A 17,950-nucleotide genomic window follows, 5' to 3' on the forward strand; every position below is an offset into this window, starting at 1 on the left:
GTCTGCAGGAGGAAAAACTGTCACCCAGCTGCCTCCTGTAGTGTCCTCTCCCTTTGGCTGGTGGCTTTGGTTCCTTCTGCTACCAGTGCACTTATACAAATCCTTCGGACCCTAGTTTCAGTGCCAGCTGAGCTTTGGCTTTGAGCCTGGAGTAACATCCATCCCTTCTGCCAGGGCAGCCAACCCCTGCTTCCCCTTTCTGTGAACTTCCTTTTCATTTCACATCTGAGCTGGCAGGGGCTCCTTTGGCCCCACCAGCCTTCTGCCTTACCTGCCTCAGTATTTAGAATATCAGAATTTGTCCAACTTGTTTAAGTTTACATGTTAGTCAAGGTAAAAGACTTCATTTTGATTGAAAAATCTTTATTCACATAACACATCACATGAATCACATCATGTCCCGCCCTTGCCCCTTTACATAGAATACTGGTAAAAAGGTTTTTTCCCCCCAGAAGCAAGTCAGTTTCCACAGCGTCCTCTGGTGAGAGAGCAGTTCATCCAACACCTGGAACGCTTGCTGTGCCACAGAAGTTCAGAAGCAGAACAGCTCTCTTGAAGGATATGTTGTCTTTAGTAAGAAAGGGAACTTTACAGAGAGCTGTAGCAGCAACACATGCAAAGCCACCAGGGTTTCAGCTCAGTCTTGTTTCACGTTAGCAGGGACCCTGACCCTACCTGTGCTCCTGCTGAGGCCTTGAGACTTTTACACTGACCGTGTGAGATAGCACAGATGCTCTGGTAAATGTTTTGGATTTAACGCGTAGTACAAATGTGTTTGAAGTTGTACGTAATCAAATCCAGTTACTCAAGTGGCTCCTTCAAGCCCCACATCTCACCTTTAGACACGGTGAACAGAAAGACACTTTGCTTATCAAAAAGGGAATTAGCCTACACAAGAACAAGACTCTAAGAGGGCAAAATAAATGAATTAGAGAAACATGTATTAAAATGCCAAGCTAGTCTCAAAAACAGAAAAAAAAAAAAATCCAGTTCCAAATATTTTATGGCTCCTACCATCAGCCAAAAAAGGAAACAAAATGGCTGGAGTCCCTCCGTGGTATAAGACAAATCCTGCTACACCGGATCACGATGACAGAAACTTTAAACGCCGCCAAATGACATCCTTTAAACACTAAACCATAGGGTTGTAAAATCAAGGTGGAATTGGACCAGTTTATTGGAACAGAAAAAGATTTACCAGGAATCTCTTACAAGGTGCCCAGCTGATCTCATAGAAGATGATCTCACAAGTGCATAGTATGCTAAATCTATCAGATTTCATATTTACAATAAATTTAAGGTAAATTTAGATTTAAGATTTAAAGATACAATAAGACAGATGATCTATCACTGCAGACCTCCTCTTTTCCTGTAATTCCCTACTGCCTCGGGCTCAAATGAAAAGCGATTCTGTACTTGGTCTGCTAACGTGTTTCCTTGGGAAAGCCTAGCAGACCGAGGAACGCAAAGAGCACAAAACCCTTCAGAAGCATCAAACACATGGAGAAGCACAACACGGACAGCCAGAAGGCGTGTGGCACAAAGGACATTCAACGAGCATTGAGGCTTTCCTGCGTTCTTCTGCCAAACCATCCAACGGGGTTATCTAGGCACTGACGGCATCTTGGCCTCCCCGCCGTGTCTGCAGCGCACTAGCACTCCGACTGCCGGCTCCTCTTGCCCTGGGTTCCATGCATGAAGCTGAGTGGCCACTGATCAAATTGAGTACGCTCATCGGGGCTTTAAAGCTATGCCACAGGCAGTCAATACTGGAGTTATGCAACTGTAAACCGTTTGTTTCACTTGCCGTATTAACTGAAATTCATTTTTTACCATTATTAATACCATTTGTCCAAGTTTGCAACAGGCTACGTAATAAAAGCAAAGCTTATTGCAGCAAAGATAGAATGCAGAACTTGTAATCTGTTACTAGTTAAAAGGACCCACAACCATTCCAGACAGAAAAAAAAATAAGGAATTGCCAGCATTATGCCAGACCATCTGAATATGACACCTCTGTGCCACTGTCAGATGCCTGGAAATGCTCCAGACTTGTACACAAATCGGGATGGGAATGTATCTGAAGGCTGACTGAAATGGATGATGCCCCAAATCTCAGGATGGCCATTCCAACAGTCCCCACAGTCTACAGGGAAAGGAGTACTGTATTTAAACAATGACACGGTTCCTAACTGTGAAGGTTTAAATGGGGACAGATACCAGGGGAAGACACATCTAAGGCGGGGATCATCTCTGTGAGATGCTATGTATGAGAATGTATGAGAAAGTCTTTCACAAGAATTTTGCAGGTACAAAGGACAATGCAAAGAACACCCTTCCCAAGGATGAGGGATGTTTACCATCCCAAGGCACGTAACTTCAGGAAACTCCTCTGAAAACAGCTGGGTTTAAGTGAAAGGTCTGTTGCCCCGATCCCACTGTTATTGTGAATGCAAAGAAGAGCATTGTGCACCCGTTCCAGCTCTACGCACATAAAAATCACAAATCTGAATCTGAGCACAGCGAGCACTTGCCTGCTTCATCGATTCAAAAAACACCAGCTACAGAGCACAAAACCCCAACCAGCCACCTCAGAAAATGAATACAACTCACCAAAACATGATGTGCACTAGCATTAAACATGTCAGTGTCTTACAGTTTTTGGAGGCTGGATTTGGTACTGGGCACAGAGAGCTGACACAGGCAGGAGTTCAGCATTCAGCTTCCACTGGGAAGCAGCAGGGCATAAAAAGGTACCAAAACATACCTCAGATGAGAAGCATTTTAGCCTAAAACATGAAGATTTGTGCTGGTTAATACTGTATGCGTAAACAAAAACATTAGCTGAGGTTATAACCATGCTTTAAGACCTTTCCCCACAAATCCTTCTCCCTCCAAGCAAAACAGGGTTCACTTCCTGCCTCTTTTTGCACGCTCGCTCCGCAGGAGTGTGCCCACAAACGATGCAAAATTCTCCTCCGTGGCATTCCTTCTTTGCAAAACAGTGACCAGAGTCACTTCTAGCCAGCACAGGAAAGACTCACTACATCTTATGCTCTGCCCTTGCATCCTCTTACCCCTGTCTACCCAAAAGGACGCTCGTACCTTGCAATACAGCTGGGCAAAATTATCACTTCTGCTTCCTATTTAACCAGATTCTTAAGCTTGAAGACAATACGGTGAGAGCAGCAAAGGCTAGGGATATTTTTATAGGACCATTCTCAACCACAGCCTCCCCAGAGAAATCTGTTTCCCCACATGCTTTCCACATGACAAGTGTCTGAGTGTGATTTGTAAACTCTGAAGTTCACAGGAGGGGCTCATCCAAAGCAGCACTCAGAGGAAAGTACAGTTTGGAGGTCAGTCCGTCTTGCTCCAAAAAATGATCTCCTCTGGCAACAGTTCAGTAGCTCATGTCAGATACTGCACGACGAGAAACATAATTACACAAGTCAAAATCATTCCCCCAATCATGAAGTATTTATCTTGAAAGGCTCGCTTCTCAATCAGCCGCATTACTGTATTGGATAGGCCCAACATGTTGGCGACATCCAGGATCTTCCTGTGAGTACCCTAAGAATAAAAAGACAGCAAAGAAACAATTAACCACATGGTCCAACACTTCTTATTCCACAGTCCAAGAATATTTCATCATGGTGGCAAGGGATGAATTCTGATTGATGGAACTTGCTATCAGCCAACAGTTCCTACAATTTAAGAGGAGATGGCCACAAGACCCTGGAAATAGCTGGATTATGAGACTAATTAATTCACACAGATGAACAGGAATGTGGTTAAAGATACAAAACAACCTGTCTGAACAGAGACATCATAAAGAGTGGCCCAGAGAAAATGCACTCCCTAGGGAGGCATTAAGAGTTGTTCTGGTCCTTTTTCAGGGATACAGTCTAATAAGAGCTTGAAGCTTCTTGATCAGACAGCCTTTCTTGCAGAATGTTGTGGTTCAACCCAGCCAGCAGCTAAAACCACCACGCAGCCGTTGGCTCACTTCCCCCCGCAGTGGGATGGGGCACAGAATCAAAAAGAAAAAAAAAATATCAACAATATTAGGCACACACAGTTTCTCAATCCATAAAATATAGAGATTTACAATACCAAATTAGATAATGAGTTTCTTCTGTAGAAGGCTGTATAGGTATTCAGCCCTTTGCTGAAATCAGGTTATGTCTCAGCTAGTAAAACATAATCAAATTTTTCACCTTCATTTCATACACCTCACAGTAAACCCCTGGATACTACACTTTAAAGTTCAGTGCTTTTCCTGACTCTGGAGCAATCTTTTCACAGTACTTCAGAACAAAAGAAAACCTTTCTTGGAGAAGAGAAACCAAAAATTAAGCTTTAAAATGAAACCAAATAAAAGGAAAATGAAGACTCTTCAATTCTTGCAGTCCAAGGAACAGTGGAATTTTACAACTAGAACAGTTAAAGCCTTGCGACAATTTGGGAATATTTGGTTCATACCTGTCTCTATTTATATCCAATACCCAAGAAGTTAGAGATTAACACGCTTCCAAATTACCTCACGTAGCTTTAGAAGTTGTCTCTATGCTGCTTAAGCCAGATTTGTAAATGTGCCACAAAGTCTTTGATCGCATAAGAAAAGCAAGCTAAGGGGGAAATATGAACAGGTATTTCCTCAAGGAGTGGGAAGAAATATCCCCCTAAAACATAAAAACACGATGTTCCCAGAAGACCAGACTGTCAGTAGCAGCAGGCAGAGACACGCTAACACTTTACTATTACAGTGCTGACCTGAGGCGTCCTTGACTTGCCCCAAGTTGGAAGCTGAGACAAAGCATGCTCACATTTGCAGAAGGCACATCATGATCTAATAGGAATCCAGGCACAGATGGCAGAAGCAGCAAGGCAGCACTACTGACACAACAAAAATACTATTTCCTCTCAATCTCTTTGAGGCAGCAGGTCCTGCAAGCGTTCCTTCATCACATTTGCCAACCATGGTTAAGTCCTCCTGACTTGCGATGTCTCAGGAACCCTCCAGAGACCAAGTGCTTCAGTCACTCCTCAGAGAAGACCTTGAATCAGTGACTTACCACGTTCTAGAACCCACAACTCAATTCTCTGTGTGAAGCACAGGTACACTCGTGCACTTCAGTGACTGGGTGCTCCACACAACTGTGATCAGCCACCAAAGCCACCCAGTGCTAAACACAGAGGACAAACGTCCTCTGCCATTACACCCCGCAGCAGTCCTGTCCAGTGCTTTGGGAATACCAGCTAGCCTGGAAATCTGTGATGGGGATAGGAAGTACCTGGCTTGTGAATTGCAACAGACATTCGTTAATATTAACAGAAGCACCTAGCAACTCTGCCCCGTGAAGACCCCCAAGCTCTAGTAACTCCTGGGAAATGGGTGCCGCAGGTACTAGAAGTTGCTCCTGCAAAGGGCCTGTGGACTTTAAGGGTGAGACCCATACGTTGGCTATCGAGACCCACAGGGTGGCTATCTCTAAGTAAGCTGCCTAGACAACCTCTGTAGCCTGCAGTCCTGGGAGCGTAAGGTGTGGTTCATCGGACCACGTGCAGGGATTTATGGTAGCAACTAAAAATGCCTAAATCCTCTGGGAGATACATCCCAAAACAGTATCACAAAATAGACAATAATAGTTATCCTCATCAGAAGATGAATACAACAGAGCTAGGGATTTCCCCACATTTTTCAGAAATCCAACTTTCCCCCAACACACACTTCTTATTAAAAAGCTTTTTATATCTTTGATCTATTCACTCAAAATTTAACATCACTTTGAACAGTCTTTAAAATAAATAACAAATATTTGTTATTAAGAGACATGAAGAAATACAGCTGTCATTAACAGTACTCAGGGAAGGATATATTGTTGAGGTGCATTAGACCTGAAAGAGTATTATCTTTATTACTAATCTTAAACAGAAGTACTTGACGCCAGATTTGTGGTTGCTCTGCGTGATGTTCATCTGAATCAACATCTATCTGGGAGCTAGCCATTACTTCCCATTCTTCACTTGAACAAAGAAAACCCAAACAAACAAAAAACCCATAAAGGAACAAAACAAAACATAACATTTGGCACTCCAGACTGTGCAGCCAAAGACTACTAGGCCATCAAGCCACAAAAAGAGCTTTAAGATGTTCCTAAGATGATAAACCGTAAAGATTTCAGGTTCAGTTAAAATGGAGTTTGGGCCTTTCCCAGCATTCTCAGCTTGAAGCAGTGTACTGAAACCAACCCACGTATTTATTTTACTTAGCCTGGTAAACAAACACAGAAAAACGTGGGGTAAAAAATGATGCCCCCACCTTTAATGTCACTCTCTGGTCCCTCAGCCCCTGAAGGATGTTGGTCCCACTGCCAATAAGATCATCCATGCCACGATGGGCATTCTGGAGGGATTCATTAAACTGTAATGTTTCGTCGATCGGGATGGTGGTGTCAGAGTCCTGTAGGGGAAATGCAGGGTCTTGGTTACCTTGCCTGCTCACTCAAACTGCCCGTACATAGTTAGAGCCAGAAAAAGAACATGCAGAAACAAATGTGGCAAAAACTTGACAGGACTTGAAGGATTAAGTTTTAAACATTTTTTTCATAAGGATATCAAATACAACATTAATATTTGAGGGGAAAGAAGTAATTTAGAGAAGCCTACAGGAAGCAAGCCAAAAGGCAAAGTTGAACAGCTGTTCAACTGCAACTAGATCTCGAAGCATAAAAAGTCGGATTAAAAGTGGAGAATTTTTTATAATCTCAGTTTATGATATCGGAAGGAAAGGGTATCATAAGAGAGAACATCAATACTAACAGAAGGTGTTCAACAAGGAGGCATTTGATCATTGCCAGTGAAAGACTTTTGAAAGACTTAGTATCGCGTTTCTAGGCGGGAAAAGGCCTGCAAAACACAATGTCTGGGAGACGACATTCTGTAAACTCCTATTTACAACAAGCTGCACGTTTCTGATAGCGAGGGCAAACAGACATGAACCTAGCTCACTGAAGGTCTCACTCACACACCATCCACGCATCATCTAAATAAAAAAAATAACATTTTCCCAGAAAAGATGCATTAACTCAACTAGAAACTATGAATCTTGAAATGGAAATAACTGGATAAAATTCTGTAACCTGGTTTGTAAACGAGGTCGGAGGATGCAATCATTTTTCTCTTTCAAAGGCCTCCGGTTTAATCTTCTCTGGATACTATTTCACCGAGAGAGTCAAGATCATAGCTCATCACCTGCACGCTGTTTTAAGTACAGGAACCATGATGTTGGTGAGAGGTAAGTGTGGAAACACTGGCTTACCTGCTTTCATGTACTCAGAATGGCAAGAACTAACAAAATGCAGAATTCATATTTAGCGCAGAAGATAGTTAATACCCTACGTCTGACTGTCAGCTGTAGGTTACATGTAGGTAACAATACCACACTTGCTCTGAGTAGACTGGTGATTATTGTAAAAAAACGTTACTATGGGAATGACGTGCACAACGCAGCGTGAGGTGCTGTGGTGCCTAGGTGTTCTGCTTACTGTAAAAGAATGAAGAATAGAGGACAGAGCTTTAGCAGCTGCAGGGTCAAAGTTACCGGATGAAGAAGGCGCAACAGCATACACACCTCTGATCAAATGTTAATGAAGCACTAAGGTTGAAACAAGTGTCTTGTCCTACATGAGTCTGCAGAGCAGAAGCACTTGGATTTGCATCTGAATGGCTATTAGTTCAGATATTTATTAAACTTCAAATCAGCAGGGATTCTATTTCCTATAGAAGGAGTTTGCAGGGTTGGTTTTTGGTTTTTTTTAATACACCACAAGGCAGCAAGAAAAATACTGAAGTAGATTTTTGACCCTCCTCATAGGGAGATTAGATGGCATCATGCCTTTCATTTGCTGTTAGTGATTTTCTCCAGAATGGCAGAAGGGACGGCTTTAAAGACAGAGACTCATTTATTTTCAAATTAAGCAAAATGTTCAGAACACTGCTACAGCTTTCAAAAGCTGTTACTTGTGTTACAGTGATTTATTCAGGATGCTTACATGCTCAGCTGACATTTCTATTTAATAGAGTAGTATATAAATAGAAACTGTGTAAACAGGCCGATAACTGACAAATAAATCATCATTTTCCTATTAAGGGGATATTTTATTTTAAAAGTCACATTTTTGTAACAAGTTAAAAAAAATACAAAATAATGTGCTTTTTTTCATCTTGAGACAATTTTGAGCATCTAAAGGAGAAATAAATAACTCGTATTTGCAAGGCTGCTACTGCTCTTCAAAACTGTTCCACTTACACGTGTTTTATTTCTGGACAAGTTTTTCTACAGGAAATTTTCTCCACATTTTCAGAGAAACACTACAGTGTTTTGAAAACAAATCAGGTTTCAAATTGCAGTGTTCAAGTCTTGTTTATAATTTTGAAATAGCCAACAAAATGCTGGATGGCATCTTTATGTCAGGCTTTGAGAAGTGCATTGAACTTCCCAAATCTCAAGAAAATAGGACCACTTACATTCACTTTTCCTTGCCCTAACAGTGAATGGTAACATAGAAAGTAGGTTATATGCCTTCAACAACAGAAAAAACCCAAACCAAACAACAAAAAAACCAAACAAAAACTAGCAAAAGACTAGCTTTTGAGTTAGAGAAAAGTGAAATCTGAAAGCAAACGTACATTATTCAGAGCAAAATTCCTCTAGGAATTTGCAGTGGGGGAACTAAAAATTAACAAGAACAGGTGGAAACACATTCCTGCCATTAAAAACTTTTGAATCATTTGTAGGTAAAAAGGAAGTGTTTTTCCCCACCTGTGTGATTTATATTTGGATAAATGAAAGCTTGCTGACATCTACTGACAGTAGGGTGTATAAAAGCCAGACATTTTACAAACCTCAGGATCTGTCAGCCTATTTTGGTACCTACCTCATTCATCCTTTTGAAACTGCTATATAAATTCAGGCAGAACTGCACTGGATAAAATAGGAGCAGCAGTTTCTGGAGTCTTTTACTACTGCCTCTTAATAGATGAACTATTTCTCATGAGACAGTTGTACTTCTTCAACGCTTATTGTTATGCTTTTCTATCTTTATTCCGTTTACATGTCACAGCAGCAATCTGAGTCACGCCCACATCCTGCCTGAAATGGCTCTGAAAAACTACAGCATCTAGAACACACAGATGTAAACCAAAGAATATTTACATTAGTAGTGAATGTACGTGCAAGCAGCTCTTCTCGCTGTCGCTCCTGTTGCTCCCGGATGTAACGGCGATGTTGAAAGTTCCTCAGAGCTGTCTGCAGATGCTGAACATCATACTTCAGCTGGTCAACTCGGCTAGAAAGGATCAACAACAGGAAGACATTCCCAGTGATAAAAATAACATTATTTTCTGGTGGTTTTTATATGAACAATCGAGCGTTATAAATTAACAGTGATAAATAATAAAGAATGGTATCTAGAAGATAGAGGACATTCAATGTTAAGCTTATATTCCAGACTCAGATCTTCTGTGCCTCATTTTTCTACTAAACAGGTGATTATTTAACTGGAGGCTAATGACAGAATGTGAAGCAGAATTCTTGAGCTGTCTTGGATATCCTATCCCATGACTAGTCTCTTCAGGAGTTATATACATATATATTCATTCCTCATTTAACACAGATTTGGAAAGATGGTAGGATTTGAACAGTTTCTATTTTAAGGCACATAAAAGATTAAGCTTTCAAGTTTCATTAATTAGCACCATCTTCTTAAGTTTGAGTTTTTATTAAAAGGAGTTTAAAAGTCAGTGGGCAATACAGAAGACATCTCCATTGGGCTAAAACAAATAATGTCCAGGACTCCACTGTCTCTGATGAAATGTTTGATGACTACAAAGCCTAGATGACTATTTCAGATACTGACCTCTATAATATAGGTGACGTGAAATTCACCCCTCGTATCTACAAAGGCATTTTGGGACTAAACATTAGTAGTAGAGTCACAGAATAAATTAGAACAGAAAGTCTTGAGGTCTCTAGTCCAACCTCCTACTCAAACCAGCGCTAACTTTAGAAACCTCCTTATTTCAGTCACCAACAGCTAGGAAAATGGTCCAGAGAAAGGGACACCAGCTGAAGTAATTTTAGTCCTTACCTCCACAAATGCCATTAAAAGCAAATGCCATATAGACTTTTTTTAAGCATCAATGTGCCATGTTCTGCTCAGAACAGAACCAAAATCCAGTTCCATCATCAGTCTGTGGTTAAATGCAGGAAAATGATTTTGCCTCTGTGCCTCAATTTTGCTACTGCAGAGCACAGACAAAAGTTATACAAACTGTGAAGGTTTCACTCAAATCAAAGGGCTTCAATAAATTTAATGAAAATAACTATAAAGACTACACTACACCATCACAGCAAAGAAGGTGAACTTACAGTTTAGCATTTTGTCGTTTATTGGGAGGTTCTTTGCTGGACAGGATTTCCAGACGCTCCAAGTTGCTGAATATATTGTCTATTCTTGCCTGAATCTCATTTTCTACTACTGCAAGGAAATAAAAATGCAATTTGATTTGAATTGAAGAACTGCAATCTGAGTGAAGGTAAAAGTTCAAAAGCATTCAAACCAACATTTAAAAACTGACAGATGTAAATCCTTACTGGATGAAAAAAAAATTAGATAACTGAGAACTATACATATCATGAAAAGCAACTTCTTTAACTCAGTAATTTGAGACTGTGGCCTTTCCCTCCTCCTCTGAGAAGGGAGCTAGGAAAGCTCCTGCTCTTTCAAAGTATCTGAGCCCCTTTCCCTATCAGCTCCATGTATTTGGATTTAAAGCTCCCACATTCCCCACTGCGGCCCCTCCTGTTCCCTCAGCAGGATTTGCTCGCACAAGCTAATAGCCAAGATGATTCTCACAACACTGGCAATGTAAACCTCTGAACACTGTTAACACCGAGTTAATATTCATCATCCATACCTATAGCAGGGGAGATTGACAGAGCATGGGAAGGATTCAGAGTTGACAGGAGTTAGCAATCTGGACAAAGGGCTCAGAATGACGTGGCCAAAACAGACCTGAGAAGCCCTCACACATGGGAAAACAAGGCCACAAAATAATTGCCTCTGTAATCAACATGGCAATTGCTTCTGATCATCTGCATAGAATGCAACTGGAGGAACAGAGTCGTATGGTTTCAGTTCCTGTAGTCATTGTACAGCACAACTTGGTACAAGCCACAACCCCCTGCCCCATTTAACAACCACATTTTCTAACCACGTCACAATCAGCATTTCGCAACTTCAAGAACTGCAAAGAAGGGTGAAAGACAGGCGCACTATTAATCATCTGACATTCCTGTGTTTAAAGAAGGTGAGCTGTAAGGCTGACAGTACCCTCCAGAGCATGTCCAGACTGATGATTAAGAGGACAGAAGCACCATCAAGTCTGTGCAGCCATGAGGTTGCACAGAACCTGAGGTTGTCCTGAAGTCTCAGACTGCCATGGTCAGACCTGGTACAAATAGTCACCAAATCCTGCAGGCACTGTTTGTTCTTATTTTGCAATTAGACTAAAGAGGTATAGAGAAAAGCAGTATTGGCCAACTTGCTAACTACTCCACAGTATCTCAGGACTTTCCAGAAAATCTCAGGACTTTCTGCAGAAACCAGAACAGCAAACAGCATGTACAACCCTTTTTCTTTGCCATTTGATCTCACACAAAGAGTAACCAGCTCACATACATAGACACAAATCAACCACATTGTCCCAATTCATCTCTCCACCATTTAGTACAGCTAAACTTAACAGAATAGCAACCAGGAGAGCAGAGAAACAATTACATCAGCTTTTGCCGCTCCAAACAACAGTCATCTTACGCTTTTCTGAGCAAGAAGGTATTATCTGCCCAAAGTTGGAAAAGGAAAGCTGCAACAGAAAGGTTGATTTCTTGGCTCTTATTCCTGCTCTTCTGCCAAAAGATAATCCTTTTCCCCATAAATACTGAAATATGCACTAATACCTAGCACACATATCTAGATCTTTATATATACATAAAAACAGTATGTTCATTTATTGACTATGTAAGGCGGTGCATAATCCTCTCTTGAAACAGCCTCACACAGCAGAGGCAAGATGGCAAATCATGCTAATTTTCAAGGAGCTTCAAAATCACATCCAATGCCAGGAAGTCTGGCATTGTACTAGGAGTAGTACAACCACCACAAAAACCAGAATCAGTAGACAAGTTATTATTTTTTGACAGGAAAAGTAATCACACTTAGCAATTACTCATACAGGAGTTAAAGCTTCAAACACAGGGCCAAAATACATTTGCCAATTCTGCGCTGGGGTACAAAGTCCTGCCACAATATGTCATAGTATTTTATTACAGTCATTTTATTAGCACAGGGTTATAGTCCAAATCAATCTGAAGCAATTTCACACCTAGTTGTTCTACGTATTTCTCATAAGCAGATGGAATTACAGGTTCAGACGCTGATGCAAACAGGAACTATCAGAATCATCCTGCTTAAAGTCCTGCACAGCAAATCATGGCACTTTTTCCCCAGAAACTGGACTAAGCATCTTTTGGAGAATACTGCCAATTAGTGGATGCTTAATGAACAGCAAAATAACAGGACAGGTATACAGCTTTTGAGCTTCTAACAAGTCCTGAATTTGCAGTTCTGTACACATCAATGTGTTCACTGGCTGTCCCTGCCCATGGCAGGGGGGTTGGAACTAGATGATCTTTAAGGTCCCTTCCAACCCAAACCATTCTATGATTCATTATACCTCCACGAATGCATCAATGTGGGATTTTTTAAACTGTTTATGTTGGAGGTCTCCACAGCATACCCTGACAATGAGTTCCAAAATATAATAGCACCAAAAAATAACTGGCATTCCCATACCACGACATTGTAGAAGCATCCACAGTAAGCAGTACTTGTCAATTAAAGAATGACAACAGGAAGATGATTTGAAGTGAATTCTTGTTCTGTCTTTTCTACTCTGTCCTTCACACAAAACATCACCATATTCAAGTCAAATAATAAAATAATTTTAATGCATTCCAAACTGGTGATGTGTCTACCAGCTGATCACAATGAATGAAGAGACAAGTTCATCCCAATGATTGCAGATACAATGATAAAGCATACAAGGTTAAAGATGCAAGCTAAATCAAATCAGTGCTGGAGTGGGACTTTTCTCTCTAATTAACTACTTACAGTGTACTGATTCTTTGTCTGAGGTCTCCAGGCGCCCCATGTAAGATTGGACCTCATGGACTTGCCTATCAAAAGACAAAATTTAAAGTAACAGAAGTCAGTTAACATTTTTAAAATCAAATCCTTTTTCAATACCTCAATTTTCAGCTTCTTTTACTTAAAAGTACTTTTTAGAACAGACTAGAAATCAGATACGTGGTATTCAGTGCAGACAGCCCATCACTGAACACAAAACAAAAAACAATTCAATTCTTCAGTATGAAGCTGTGCTTTCACTTAACTTGTATTCTACAAAATAACTTTCAGATTAAAAACAAAAATCAAGGTGAAAGGGTTTGGGGTTTTTTCCCCCCTTCAAAGATTTCCAATCCAGTTCTAGCTCACTTTTCATATTTGTAACCTGAACTGGAGCTCTCCCCCAGGTCACACACCTGGCACACTGAAAACCATTAAGATCTACCTAGTCCAAAACAACTGTGGAGACAAGACTTCAGATTCACACTAGCAACTCACGAGCAGTAAGCACAGCAGAGGGAAGATAGGACTTGGAGAAGAGATGGTACAAGTGAGACCTTGATAATACATCTGCAGTGAAATACTACCTACGTACACCACTGAAGTCAGGAATGCTGATGAGACATCACACCTTTATGTCACTGCATAAATGGGTAGTACACATCTTCCACGCTAAACAGAGGTTTTGTCCCTCCCTTCACAAAAAGAAAACAGAAGCACTGGCAAAGGTTCAGAGAAGGACAATAAAGATTATGAAAAGTACAGAGCAGCTTTTATACAAGAAACAGTTGTTCAGTCTGGACTGGAGATATCCTAGAGCATGAATGGCACGAGAAAAGGCGAATAAGGAATGACTTTCACTGTCTCTTACAACACATGAATTACAGAAGCATCAAATGAAATTAAAAGATAGCTTAAACCTGAAGAGAAGGTATTGATGCTGGACAAGCAGTGGCAAACAACAACAAAAAAATAACCAAACACTGATGGGTTTGTTAAATTCCTCTGTTGCAAGAAGCCCCCAAGCCTCAAATTTCTGGGAGGCTGGGACAATATTCATTGAAAGTATTGCATGTGTTTGCCCATTTCTTACTGTCTGTTCTAGAGATCTGCAGTTAGACAATGCTGAACGTATACTGGGACAGATGAACCTTTGGCCGTACTTGGTGTGAACACTCTCACAGCAGCTGGGATTCAGACTTGAAGAAATGCACTTTAAAAGTTACAAAAGTATCATGACTTTTCAAAAAATATTTGAGAGATCATAATTTTGGCCACATTAGTGACTCTTTTTCTGGTATATGTACCCTTTGATAACTACAGCACAAATGTTCATCGAACCAGACCTCTGAAACCAACTTACCTTACAGAGTAATAAAGTATTTATTCTTCAGTTATAAGATTTTTAAATAACTATCAGATTTTTAAACAATCATGACACTGCACTGCTAAAGAGATCACTGAGTATGTCATAGGTACCATATTACTTGAATTAACTACAGAACCAATTCAATACCCAGTATCTCACAACCTATACCTCTATATTTTTGGTTTCAGTATCTCCAGGATGCCTCAGACAGCTTGAGACTCGCATTGCTCTTAAAATGCTCTTAAAATGCCTGTTACGAAACTCAAGTGTAGGAGACAAATCAGAGCTGGATCAGAAAAGCTACTTCACACTCACCAGGACTGCTCCCATGCCAGAAAATACAGTAAGTCTGGGGAAAAGGTGGGAAGAGAGTTTAAAAATTCAGAGTATCCCCAGACTGACAACAAACTACAACAAAAACCAGCTCAGTAACTACAGTGCCCAGAGAAGCTGTGGCTGCCCCTGGCTCCCTGGCAGTGGTCAAGGCCAGGTTGGATGGGGCTTTGGGCAACCTGGGCTAGTGGAGGGTGTCCCTGCCCATGGCAGGGGGTGGGACTGGATGGGCTGGGAGGTCCCTTCCCACCCAAACCAGTCTGGGATAACAGAATAAGGCAATATGGAAACAAGAACAAGACAAAATTATACCCCTTATCAAGAACACTTACTATTATGGGTATGCATTTTCAGATCAACAGCAGGATTTCCTGCTCTTCTCTACAGGATCACTATATCATTATTTACTGAAATTCTCTTACTTACCACACTACCTCCTTGAACAGAGCTCAACAAAGAAACCCATTACCACAAGAAGTTGGGAGTACCTGGATTAACTGTCTCCTTTGGCCTCTTACCCACGAGTTATACCATATCATACAAAGCTGCAACATTTTTTTGCCTTATTTTCCAATTTTCATACCACTTCTCCCTCACCAGATAGGCATTATCTGTGAAACAGAGCGGGTTCTATCGCCAAGGAGTCACACCTTTCCTGAAGTGGTTTAAATTGTGTCTGCTAGCCATTGCAAAACCCCTGCTGCCATAAAAATCCTACTGAACTAGTATGCCTTAAATGTAGGTATATTTAATAAACTAGAAGCAACGTTTTCACCGCATACTTGCTATCCCGCACTTTACGATCCCGACACGAGCAGGCTTTGCTTGCTTTCGGCCTGTCATGGCTAACAGCAGGCTGGGACTGCGGACAGACACACGGACAGGCTTTTGCTTCCTTCCGTGGTTGAAACACAGGGTGGAAGACGAGAATTTTTATGAGAAAAGCTTTTAAAGGGCGCTGAGAACACGCTGGGCCGCAGGCAGTCTGCCCGCCCGCGAACTCATCCCTCGCACCCCCTCAGACCGCTGCGGCCGGGCCCGACCCCGGACTTCCCGTGGGGACCAGGCCGTTACAGCCTCCCGTCACCTCACGCACTTGTTGGTCTGGTGGTAGAGCCCCTCCATGACGGCAGCGCAACCCGCCCGCCTCCGCTCCGCTCCCCTCCACCGCCCACGTCGTCACCGCTCCACTTCCGGCCCCGCCAACTTCCGCTTCCGCCGGCCGCGGACACACCCCTCTCTCTCACACACCCCTCCCCACTTCAGGCGCCTACTCCGCTCGCAGCGCCAGGCGCGGCCGCCAGGGGGCGCTGCCGGACCGCCGGACCGCGCGTGTCCGTGGGCGGGGGGTGATGGGGGGGGACGCACCGTTACAGCCGGCATGGCCGTCTGTGAGGGGGTGCTTCCACGTCTTTGTCCTCAGCCAGGCACCGGCCGGGTCCCCTGGGCGGCCGGGTGAAGCGAGCGGGTGTCCCCTGGTGGCCATCCCCACCCCCCTCCTTCGTTTGCCTCCACATCCCCTCATGGTCATCCATCATCTCTTCAGGCTCAGGGCGGTCAGCACAGAGGGACAGTCCCAGCGTGGGTGTCCGAAGTGCACCCAAAACGTCCCACCGCTCTGTGCAAAGCTCTGAATGTCCCATCCTCGGGAGTGTCCCAGGCCAGGTTGTCCCTGATGTCACAGACGTCGCTGCCCGCGGTATTCGGACTGGGTGATCTTTAAAGGTCCCTTCCAACCCAAACCAATCCGTGAGTCTGTCAGGTATGCACACTGCGAAGTCATTACTTTAGGGTGCCATCATGGTCAGTGAAGATGTTGTCAGCTAAGAGAGCTGCCTTTGGTCATATGAACTTCATCCATGTCATAGTGTCACAGACTGGTTTGGGTGGGCAGGGACCCCACAGCCCATCTGGTTCCACCCCCGCCATGGGCAGGGACACCCTCCACTAGCCCAGGTTGCCCAAAGCCCCATCCAACCTGGCCTTGACCACTGCCAGGGAGCCAGGGGCAGCCACAGCTTCTCTGGGCAACCTGTGCCAGGGCCTCACCACCCTCACAGGGAAGAATTTCTGCCTCACATCTCATCTCCATCTCCTCTCCTGCAGCTTCAGACCATTCCCCTTGTCCTGTCGCTCCCTGCCCTTGTCACCAGTCCCTCTCCAGCTTTTCTGAAGCCCCTTCAGGGACTGGAAGGGGCTCTAAGGTCTCCCTGGAGCCTTCTCTTCTCCAGGCTGAACAGCCCCAACTCTCTCAGCCTGTCTCCATAGCAGAGGTGCTCCAGCCCTCCGATCATCTTCATGGCCTCACTCAAGCAGGTCCATGTCTTTCCTGTGCTGATGGCCCCAGAGCTGAACACACTACTCCCCGTGGGGTCTCTAGAAGTCAGGTCATCTCTAGAAGTCTAGGTGACTAGCAGGCATAGAGACGCAGATACTGAGCAGGAAGACAAATCCTTCGTCTAGGTATCCTTTCTAAAATAGCTGTTCCAGCTCTTTGAGTGTCATTACCATCTTCTCTGAACCTTGCCTAGTTGTCCTATTCAGTCTTTCATTTTCATAGAACTACTTTAACTCCAAAGGCTTCTTCACAAGTGGTCATGGTCAGCTCAGGGCATCCGTTATGCAAATAGCTTTGTTTTCTTAATAATCCTGTTTTTTCCCCTTACCTTCAGATACACTAAACTCCCTACACCAGATTATCATCCATTCATTGTGTAACAGCAGGTTCCTCTGTTGTTTTCCACAGAGCTGCCAGTTTAGGCCTTGCTCTGGGGTTGTGTGAAAGACTGCTTTTGGTTAGCTCACCTGTACATAGTTTCTTAATTGTTTTGACCAGATAATCAACCACAACCCTTTCTCGTATGTGCTGGACTACAAAACCTGATGTGCTTTACAGTCGTAGTCTGCTGAGCCAACTGAACTCCTGCAACCTTTTATGGGAGAATCAAGGAGAAGGTGGATTATCAAAAAAAGGGTAGCTGTAGGCCAGTTAGTC

At 42.8% G+C, this 17,950-nt stretch overlaps 1 protein-coding gene across 2 annotated transcripts; it reads right to left on the reverse strand.

The window, feature by feature from the left end:
* Nucleotides 1–346: 346 nt before the first annotated feature.
* GOSR2 (golgi SNAP receptor complex member 2) lies at nt 347–16,170 on the reverse strand. 2 transcript variants are annotated; one of them, XM_010309466.2, is made up of 6 exons: nt 16,052–16,170; nt 13,239–13,303; nt 10,436–10,544; nt 9,221–9,353; nt 6,326–6,466; nt 347–3,573 (listed from the first exon to the last, which is right to left on the reverse strand). In XM_010309466.2, the coding sequence occupies exons 1-6, from the start codon at nt 16,078–16,080 to the stop codon at nt 3,412–3,414; spliced, it is 639 nt and encodes a 212-aa protein (XP_010307768.1). In that variant the 5' UTR covers nt 16,081–16,170; the 3' UTR covers nt 347–3,411. The 2 variants fall into 2 exon arrangements, with proteins under 2 accessions (XP_010307768.1, XP_075631592.1); XM_075775477.1 differs by lacking the exon at nt 6,326–6,466.
* Nucleotides 16,171–17,950: the final 1,780 nt, after the last annotated feature.

The sequence above is a fragment of the Balearica regulorum genome, chromosome 24, assembly GCF_011004875.1.
Source record: "Balearica regulorum gibbericeps isolate bBalReg1 chromosome 24, bBalReg1.pri, whole genome shotgun sequence".
Lineage (NCBI taxonomy): Eukaryota > Metazoa > Chordata > Aves > Gruiformes > Gruidae > Balearica > Balearica regulorum.

Excerpts from the sequence above, each read along its gene's own strand:
- GOSR2 (XM_010309466.2), bottom strand. The coding sequence starts at position 16,080 with ATGGAGGGGCTCTACCACCAGACCAACAA. Across the intron at positions 13,304-16,051 it reads CTCTACCACCAGACCAACAA|GCAAGTCCATGAGGTCCAAT; the intron begins GTGCGTGAGGTG and ends GTCTTTTGATAG. Across the intron at positions 6,467-9,220 it reads CACGTACATTCACTACTAAT|GACTCTGACACCACCATCCC; the intron begins GTAAATATTCTT and ends TTTCCCCTACAG.